This window comes from Merops nubicus, unplaced genomic scaffold (assembly GCF_000691845.1).
Source record: "Merops nubicus isolate BGI_N331 unplaced genomic scaffold, ASM69184v1 scaffold53900, whole genome shotgun sequence".
NCBI classification, from domain to species: domain Eukaryota; kingdom Metazoa; phylum Chordata; class Aves; order Coraciiformes; family Meropidae; genus Merops; species Merops nubicus.
In genome coordinates this window covers 1840-12490 of record NW_008583288.1, presented here as the reverse complement: position 1 = coordinate 12490, position 10651 = coordinate 1840, and the positions used below count along the sequence as shown (strand labels likewise).

At 40.7% G+C, this 10651-nt stretch overlaps 1 protein-coding gene across 1 annotated transcript; it reads right to left on the bottom strand.

Annotated features, from left to right (window-relative positions):
- Positions 1-1430: 1430 nt before the first annotated feature.
- On the bottom strand, positions 1431-10340 carry APC (adenomatous polyposis coli; the record flags this gene model as incomplete). Its single annotated transcript, XM_008939986.1, has 3 exons — positions 1431-8903; positions 9325-9539; positions 10224-10340. Coding segments are annotated over 3 exons (6903 nt in total), but the record flags the coding sequence as incomplete, so codon positions are not given.
- Positions 10341-10651: the final 311 nt, after the last annotated feature.

Below are 10651 nucleotides of genomic sequence, written 5' to 3'. Positions count from 1 at the left end.
TTTTGGATAAACAATCAGAGAAATGTAGATCTGGAAGGGATTTCAAAAGATCACCTAAGCCCATCTCTGCACACAGGCAATATGAAATATACTATAGTCCATCCCTATGAGATGTTTCATAAACCTCTTCTTAAAACTTCTATAGTGGAAATTTAACAACTCCCATGGGAAGCATATTTTAGTGTTATCACTACCCTTATAGTTGGAAAGTTTCTCTCATCTGTCTTTGCTACAAATATAGGCTACTTATGAGGGCATTAAGAGAAACTTTCAAATTATAACGGTATGAAGTACCTTCAAGTCTATCTAGAGAAGCCACTACAATTTTGAAAGACATTCTGGTGTTTGATAAGCGTACAATTATTGTTTCATCTCATCTTCTGACTCCCTCAGTTATAAAACTGAAATCAGAATTTCTTTACTGAGATTGAATTTACCTTAGCATTCTTAAACTGAAAGGACATAGATGTAATGCTGGTGTTGAACAACTATCCTGGATTACATGGTGTATCTTCGTATCTGTTCTTAACAGCCCAGCACAAAAAAAAAAAAGCATCACATGATCTGTAAGAAAAGTGGCCTTGCATTTTAAACTCAAGGATGGAGTTCTGTATTCTAACCCAACAGGAAGTCCTGACTTTGAACACATCATATTCTCTCTCTCTCTATTTCATCTTTAAAAGGACACCAGTGCTCATATTAGAAGTGTCGTGGAGATGACACGCAAAGTATTTCGAATGCTAAGGTGTGGAGCACTGTCTGTTCGCAGACTCACCAGGTGGGACGTAAACGTGGCATGTCTCTAAGCAAACCTGACAGGAAGCAAAGAGCAGGACTGCAGATAAGATACCACTTTGGCTTGAGGCTGCAAACGTACTCACTTGGGTATAGAACTGTTTTTCTACTATGGAAACAAATTTCTTGCTGCTGTGGGATTTTTGCGATATTTTCCCCTTCGTAATTTTTAAAAAATAATTTTTTAAAAAAAAACAAACATGAAGATTTCAAATAGAATTAAAATTTCATCTTCTAGTCACTATTTCACGTTCTGCATGACTTCCCCCAATTAAAAAAAAATAATCTTTTGTTTTACAAATACTGTTTTTATAGATACAATATTGTTTCAGGCTTGCAGTCACGAAAACAATTATACTGCTTGGCTACTGCAAATCCCCTGCCTTTAGCCTTGTTATGCACTGGAGACGTGTGAAACTCTCTCAGTTACAAATATGTTACAGAAGACCTGGGGCCTGTGACTGTTGTAAGCATCCTACCACAGCGATTTGGCAGTGATAAGGAAGAACGAATATTGGAGGTGCAAGTTTCTGCTGGATCAGGCCTTGAGCGTAAGTGCATTCTACAACACATAAAATGGTGACATCACAAAATAAAATACTGTATTTTATGTAATGCAGAAGTAACACACACAATTTACATATAGTAATAATTTATTCTGAAATGTTCATTTTAGTCTCTGTTGAGACATCACCATGTCTCGTTAATAAAAGAGCAGCCATCTCACCTCAAATACCAGAATATACAACAAGTTACAGCATAGCAAAAAATTCTACCTACTTTAAGATAAAACCTAATTCAGGTAAAATAATTTTGCTCAAGGTTTTACAGTTACACAGTTTTCCTTTTTTTTTTTTAAAATTTATTTTCGCAGAGCACAAAGAAAGTGTAAATCATTACACCATAACTACCTACCCACATTATGTGACCACAGAAATGTTAATCATTACTTCAGAAAATGAACCATCAGTTCCATTCATGCAGAGAAGCAGGCTGGGAAAGCTTGTTCAGCAGTAACCATATTACTGTGAATTTCACAGCCACATGATTAATTACTGGGTTAGGTGGACTCACAGATATTAAAACTGAGTAATTTTATTTTTTGCATAAATAATACCAATTCTTCCCTGATGTAGTTTAGTCAGTCTGTAATCTAGAAATGATTGATAAAGCAGTATGACTGTATCATCTCTTATCTCCAATGCTCCATGATTTCAATGACAAGCAATACTTAAAGGATTATGGGATGGGATGCTAATTAAATACATGTTAAACATACTGTACAAATATACTCGCATTAGCAATTTTATTTCAAACTGTCAATCAGGTATTCCTCCAAAATATTACCAGTGAAGACAAAGTATACTATCAAATATGGCTTCCAGAACAAGGACACTCTAACAAGAATCAAAGCTATTTACAACAAATAAAAACAACAACAAAAAAGTCAATCCCCAATCTTTTAGTTTCATTTGAAACAAAATTTCTAAGTAGCTGCTGTATATAATACATCAGTTTTATTTATTTCGTGTTGCACTTAAACAGAAGTTACCAGGTAAGAGCCAGAGTGACGCTTAGGACTCTGAGTTCCACTGGAGTCTGGGTTCTCAGACTTGGACTCGCGTTTCTTCGTGCTGTTGTTGACGGGCGTCGGTATCTGGGAGGGCCGAGCGGAGCTGCTGTCCACACTGCTCTTCCTGCGGCTGGGGTTGTAGTTGAAGGGCGTCACTCTGGCCGCAACAGCACCGATAGGCGAGCTGTGTTTGCTTGAGCTGCTGGAACTGAATGGTGTACGCTCGCTTACAGTACTTTCATTATTTTCTGGAGCAGGAACAGGATTATTTGGCAGTGGCTTTGTTTCAGTGCCTTTTTTGTCTGGACTGTCTATCTGAAAGAAAGAGTTCAGGCGGTTTTCTAAACCAACAGTACGAACAGGAACGCCTCCACTCCCTGGGGTTTGTTTTTCTTGCATCTCTTTACAATCTTTACCATTCACGGCCCCTTTCTCTGAAACGCTGTCGATAACTGGGGGAGTATTTCCAGTTGGGGACCTTCCAGATCGAGGATTGTTAATTGGGCAGTCCTCTATCCTCACCCACACATCCTCTGTCTTAGAGACAGCTGGTGCCATCTGGTAAATGAGAGTTTTGGCATCAGAGCCATTGGTGGCACCCGAGGAAGAATGCTGAGCATCATTCATTATCTGAGGAATTTCATTTTCTTTTATTTTTCTCCAAGTACCTTTTGCTGGTGCTTGGCTTTCTTTACTTTGCTTGTGTCCAGAAAGAGAGCTTCCATGTTGCTTTTCATCTTCACTTTTTGCCTTTTCACTGGATTCTGAAGAAGCTGACAGAATTGAGGAGGAACTTCCAGTTCTTCGCCAAGTGCTTACACGAGGGAGTGACGAGGAATGCTTACTATGCTCACGCTTCCACGTTCCTGATCTATTGATCAGCAATCTAGAGGGACTCTCAGAATGAGAACGAGCTATATCATGACGTTTTGCTGGTCTCCCATCATATTCTACGGAAGGGCTCAGATTAGGGGGTAATTTTCGCCAGCCACTAGTCTGGGCAGTTGAATGAGTGGATAAAGACATATCAGGAAGAGATGGACTTAAAACTGGGGTCTGTAGTTGGGACCTTGTGGGAGAATCCGGCCTGGAAGGAGACAGAGATTCGAATGAAGCCGACTCTTCTAATTTCCGTCTCAGAGTTGGGCTTGGAGCTTCTTTAATAAAAGTTGACTGGCGAACGAGAACGGGTCTTTCAGATCTGTCAGATTCACTTCCGCTAGATTTTGCAGATGACATTCTGGATAGCTCAGTCTTTTTGTTTGATCCACCACTGCCAAGAGCTTGGTTCAACCCTTTTGAAGCAGACTCACTTCGTGGAATGCTACTGGCACTCTTCGGCAAGGCCGTCTGCTTTGTAAGGTTCTGCTGGCTCATCTGCCTGCCTGGTGATGTGTATGACATTCTACCCGAACTTGAAGATTTAGTTGAAGCTGTGCTAGGAGATGATGTCCTTGGCAACTGAGACAGTTTGTTGGGAGGACTTATACCATTCCTTCCCGGGGAAATGGAGTTTCGGCCGGGAGACTGCAGAGGCCTGCTTAATGGCTGCTGCTGAGGTCTAGAAGGAGTGGAGTCTCTAGACCCTGATCTTGAAGGGCCTTTACTTGATCCACTCTGGTTCAACCCTGATGGCTGTCTAGTTACAGGAGCTGGCTCAGGTTTCACTGATGACTTGACTCCTCTTGGAGAACTAGTCAAACTTTGGCCATCACTGGGACTCTTGGAGTTCGTGTTTTTGAGTGGTGGACCTTTTTTGGAAACAGGACTAGTACTTGACGAGCTATTTCGAACTCCTGGAATATGGATCATTGTCCTACCACGTGAAATTGAAGGCACACTTGTCGGTTGTGGTTGCTTCAACTGGCTTGAAACTTCTGAATTGGAGCGAGCTTTTCCTGTAATTATACTTTTATACACTTTCTTCCCTCCTTTGATTCCCCTGCTTTCAGATTCTACTTTTTTAGACTCCAGTGTACTCTTCTCTCCTGGCTTAAGAATTCTTGGACCTTTATTACTAGTGAAAGGTTTTTCTTCTTGGTCTGGGGTAAGATGAAATGGTGACCCTAGAGAAATACCAGATTTTAATGAAAGGATAGAATCAGAGTCTGATGAAGCTTGTCGAGACAGGGATGCAGCAGCTGCTGCTTGATGCAAGCTACTAACTATAGAGTTTGCACCTTCTTGTATAGCTTTCCAATCAAAGTTCTCTGAATCAGGTGAGAAACCATGTTCTGAATCTGGCCTCTGTATCTCTCTCAAATCCAGTGTTAAATCTTCTGCCAGTATACCACCTGTACTTCTGGAATTGTTTTTTTCACTTTCACTCTTTATTCTTGAGGGTTTTTTCTTTTTTGGCATAGCAGAACTGATGCATTCCTGCAAAAGATCATCTTCCGAGTCAATACTAAGAGAGCTGAGAGAGCTGTTCCTCGAGAAACATACAGGAGTGTCTTCAACATGAAATGATTTAGGTGCATAACCAGAAGTCTGTGGTCTGTTTGATTCCATCTGTGAATCAGGAGCATCAGTATGTTTTGCAGGTTCCCCTTCTTTGTTGTTATTGTTTTCTTGATCAATATCACTGAGGGAACTGAGAGATGAATTGCAAGAAAAACAAACAGGTGTGTTTTCGATTGCAAAATTCTGCATTTTCTCATCTGTGGCTGCTCCTCTGTCTGGAGTATCTTTCGTTGACTGAGAGAAAGTTTTAGGTTGGCTTCTGCCTGTTGGGTGCTTTTGGCAAACTTGCGTCCTGTTACTTGGTTGCTGATTTGAAGACTGTTCTGGATTAGTGCAGTCTTTAGTTTCTGTTTCCTTTGCTTCTTTTCCTTTTCTTAATTCTGCTTTCTCCCTTGAAAGGTCAACATCATCATCATCAAAATCTAGAGAACTCAGGGAATCATTCCTTGAAAAACAGTAAGGAGTTCCCTCTATAGGTGTGTAATGGTGAGGGGAATCAAATGCAAAGCTTCCTCTTACACGCTCTTCATTATTTGGCAGTTTGTCGTTAAAATCTCTTGAATTGTTTTTAAGGTTCTGTTTCTTTGTGTCTCTGTTCTCTGGATAGCTTCTTTCATTACTGATATTGCTTTTAGGGTCTGTGGTTCTTCTTATACGTGCTCTGTATTCATTATTTTGTGGAACAGGCTTTACTGGTGATGTTGGCTTCTTCTTCTCACCTTCTGGTTGGTTCTTATTACTTAGAGATGAAGATGCTTGTTGAATTTGGTCCATTATCTTCTTCACTCTGAAAGGTTTGTGACTTTTTCCTTTTGGCATAGCTGAGTTAATGCACTCGGCCAGAATATCACCCTCTTCTGTTTTGTCATCATCTAGGCCCGGGGGAGTCACAGCTGAGCTTTTTGCTCTCTGAGAGTCATCAGTACTTCTACCTTCAGTAGGAATGGTGTCTCGCTTTTCAAATTCCCCTGACTCTGCTCCCATACCCACACTGTCTACATTGGTCAGCTCACTTGGGGGTGATTCTATTGTGAGATCACTCAGAGATGTAGCTGTTGAAAAATTTATTGGTGTACCCTCCACACAATATACCCGTGGCATATCATCTCCTGGTGTAAAACTGACATGCTTTTGGGATTGCAGTCTGCTTTGTGAAGGCAAAAGTTTGTAAACTGGCAACTGGCTAGGCTTTCTGGCTACAGGAGGAGGTATTTTTGGAGCAGCTGCTTGAGAAGGCTTTTTGGCTTTACGCGAAGACTTTGTTGGCATTGCAGAAATAATACATGCTTCCAGTATTTCAATATCATCGTCATCATCAGAATCGTCCAGAATGTCTTTTTCTGCTTCAGTAGGTTTCTCTGCTTTCTTCTCTTGGCTGTCCTTCGTATCGTCTGACTGTTCAGGTTCTGCTTCATTTCCATGTTCATTTTCATGAACCGGAGGCATTATTCTTAACTCCACGTCTTTCTGTATAAATGGCTCATCAAGACTCAGAGCACTCAGACTAGAGGAGCAAGAAAACCCATCCGGTGTGCTTTCTGTGGCGAAATGCAGCAGCGTATCAGCATCTGGCAGCACCTGAACTCTCTGAACAGCTGCATTTACAGCTGCCTGTCTAGGACCAGGCTCTCTCTTTTCTGCACTGGGTCCTTTACTTTTAGCTACATCTCTTTTGACTTGGACTCCTTGAGCAGGTGGTGGCGTCTTACTTCTGCTTGGAGGCATTGTTTGTCCAGGGCTGTCTGGAAGGTCACTGGGACTTATAATACCACTCACCATTCCACTGCAAGGTTCACTTTGAACTGAACTAGCAATCGAACGGCTTTCAAAACTATCCAGGGAACTAACAGAAGTACATCTGCTGAACATGAGGGGTGTTTCCTGCACATAATGTTCTGGTGGGCTTTTAGGAGTCTGTGCACCACTCTTTGAGGGAGATTTGGCACCTGAAGAAAATTCAACAGCTTTATGTCTGGAGGAATCAGAAGGAGACAAACTAGAAGTCTGAAGTCTACTGGATTTTGTTCTGATGTGTTGTGAAGTTGATGTGATTTCACTTACTGCACCTTCTGTAGATAGAGCCCCACTGTTTTCCTTTAGTTCTGCTATCTGCAGTGTGTTGTTAGCATCTGTCACACGTGTGGATTGATCACGTCCTATTTCATCTTCAGCTGATGACAAAGATGACAAAGAGCTGCACCTCGAAAAACATATTGGGGTATCTTCCACACAGTAAGTTTGTATAGTTTCCTGATTAATAGAGGGAGTTTTACAGGAGGCAGTCTTTTGCACATGACCACCTCTGTTCTGTGCAGAGTTTGGGTGAAGCTGATTCTGTCTCTTTGAACCAGCTGAGGGGGCTGACGTGCTCCCACTGCTTGAGGAAATATGGTCGGCTTTAGTGCTTTGTACAGAAGTTGTCTTTGGAAAAGTAAAAGATGGCTTCTGAGAAGAAGGAGGAACTTCAGTTGAGTACTTTAAACTATAATCAATAGGCTGATCAACATGATGTTCCTCTTCATTGTACTTAATGCTATAATTAGTTGGTCTGTCTTCTTCTTCATGTTGTTCCTCCTCAGAATAACGTTCACTGTAGTTGGTTGGCTTATCGTCATCATAATCATCAACATGACACAAGGACTGGTTTACTTTCTGATTAATTCCAAGAGTTGAGCCTACTCTGTTCTGATCTGAACCATTAGATCCTCTTGATCTAAAGGAAGAAACGCACTCTTGGGGTCCAAAAGGTGACGGATATTTCATGTGTTTATCATCCCCACTTTCAGTGTACATGGGGTAGCTTGTGTTTTGGCTCCTTGACTGCCTTTGTTCGTTTTGCTTCATTTCATCATCTATTATATGCTTAGGCCTTGCCCATCTTTCATTCTGAGAGGGACTTTGCCGTCCAGAATTTAACTGTTCATCTGAGTATTTAAGACTATAATTAATAGGAGTATCTAGCTCTCCATCGTTGTCATCCATGTGATTTGCGCTATGAATCTTATGTGCCAAGTCAGCTGGGTATTGACCATAACTACAGAATTTACTTTCATCATCTTCAGAGTACGATTCAATGGAAGGTTTCATCTGGCCTCTTTTACCATAGCCATCACTGCTGCTGACGCTGTTTAAGCTATCGTTTGAAGCTCTCTTGTACTCCATTTTTGTACAAGGCACAGGACACGTCCTGTTTGAATTCTCAGACTTAGGAAAGTATGTATTTGAGTGGGTATGGGCAGCAGCTGATCTCCTCGGTGCATTTCTGTCTTCTGTCAAACAGTGCATTTCCGAAGTGGAACCAGAACTTCTGTCTTCTTGTGGGATATGCATGCTTGTTACTTCTTCCATAACCTTGGCGATCTGAGCTGCAGCAGTAGAAATCTGCATCCCTATTCTCTTAGAAGAGTTCCCAGTACTCTCTGGAGCTGGGAGATACGTACTTAAACCTACTGCTCTATCCCTATCAAGACTTCTGTCTTTCTCAGATCGAGAATTTTCTATGTTTCCTCTGCTGGAAGAGGAGGAGGCAGGCAATACTGTAGTATTTAAATACGGCGAAAGTACAGTCATATTGCCAGCATTAAAACTGTCTGATCTGCATATACCATCATCATGCCGACTGGAGTCCAAAACATATTCACTGTATGCATTTTGCTTATGTCTCTGCTTATTACGATGAGATGCTTTCGGGCTTAAATTATCAATGTTATCGAAAGTCTCTGATAAGTGCTGAGCATCTAATTCTGCTTCCAGTGCCTTTTGCTTCCTGACGTGAAGAGATGGTAAGCTTGATCCTGGAGACATAATGTTGGCATCCTTATATTTTGCTGGCCTGTTTGCCATGAGGTTTCTTAGAGCTGCAGCGCTACCCATGGCTATCATCTTGTGTTTTGAGTGAATGAGATTCTTCAGCATGCTGACTGCTCCCATATCCCACAGCGCCTCCTGGTCCTTCGCGTTTCGTGCAGAAAGATTCCACAAGGTCCCACAGGCATTACTGACTATGGTCAAGCTGTGTGACTTCAAGTGTTGTAACAAGGTTTGTAAGCAGCTGTTCTCTCGCAAGATTTGCCTGGTGTTGAGCAATTGAAAACAAACATCAGTAAGTGGCACTTCAAAAGGCTGAGAGACAAAGCAAAACAAACCCCTGTTATGCTAGAGGCCAGTTTTGCCCTCAGAGAGGATAACGATGAATTCTCCAATGCAAATTTATCTCCTATTTCCTCTAGCTTTCATCTGAATGCTCATCAAATCCTCTTATAAATATGAATGGTTAGCTTTTAGAACAGTTCATCGTTACAAGCAGCAGGTATTAATCTATTTGCATATTCCTGTTATGCAAGTGAAATACTTGCCTTATCAAATGCATTAAAAATTAACTGTATTTAATTACTATACTTAATGCATGCATTCACAGTACGACTCAGTCATAGAAACTGAGTCCTAAATACACATGTGGAACTGCTAAAGATTTTTTTAAAAAGTATACCCACCTATGGTCCTCATTAGTAGCAATTAAGCTAGAAACATTTCTTAATATTCCTCCTCCACTTTCTATGATGGCTAAAGTGTTTGTTTGGCTCCGGTATGTCAGTGTGCTGACTAGAAATGCAAGAGCACCATCAACAGCACATATATCAGCTTTGTTCTCAGTACAGTGTGCTGATAAATTCCATAAGGCACTCAGAACACTTTTTAAGGTGGATTCCTAGGAAAATAACACAATGACAGCATTAGAGAAGTTTTCAGCTATGGATCACAAGCTCTCAGAAATATGTATGTTAGCTTCAAGGAGTTATGTATGTTCCAGTTTCTAATTTCTGGGCTGATAAGCTAGCTAAGATGCAGGCAGCAGTGCACACATAAATACTTTTGTTTGCTTCTCTCCTCCCTTCAGCTACAGGCTGGGTATTGCTTACTCCAAAGTTTTCAGAAATACGTGCCACAACACTTAACTGCCATTATGGTAAAAATGGCTTGAAGATCAGCTGACAGGAGGCTCTGGTGAGGAATATAATCCTGTCTGCATACAAAAAAATATACCCACAAGATTAAGGAAGTCACAGTTATCATCTATTCACTAACTCAAAAGAGGTTACAGTAAATCGCAAAATTATAAAAAAGGCTAGTTCAAAAGCATAGCTCATGAAATGGAAGACCAAAAGCTATCAACTCTCATAAATAAAATTACAGAAATACTAGTAGTTTTGAGACATCATTGCAACATTGTGGCCTGCTGCTCTAACTCAAAGCAGCTCTCTTCTTCAATGCAAATTACCTAAACCACCCCAAATATTTGACCAACTGCTTTTACCAAAAAGTACAACAATGTTTTTTGTGTAAAATAAATGCAATCTCTCCAAAATTTATCTCAATCGTTTATACAGGGTACCTTCTTAACTTCTAAAGCACATTCCATCAATGCTTTCACACTCCCAACTTCTCTCAGAGTCTTTTTACTGTTTACATCTGCTCGCCAGGACAAGTTCCTCAACACACTTGCAATGACCTGCAAAATGTGAAGAAAAATAATGTATCTTAATACAGCTACTTCTTTAGCAGGTTATCAGACTTTACTCCTGGATTTCTGGAATGTGCTAGATTAATTGACAGTGTTCATGTTCAGCTACTGAACTAAAATTTCCTTTTATTCTGTTGCCTGCTAGACTGTTCTCACATTTCACTATGAACTGTGATCAGAGCTACTGGCTTTTAGATGTGGATATCTAAAACAAAGATCTGAAATTAGGTTTTCTGATTTCCACATTGGTTAAAAACTGGTCCAAAAATTCAGATTTGAGCACTGTTCTGGTGTATGCA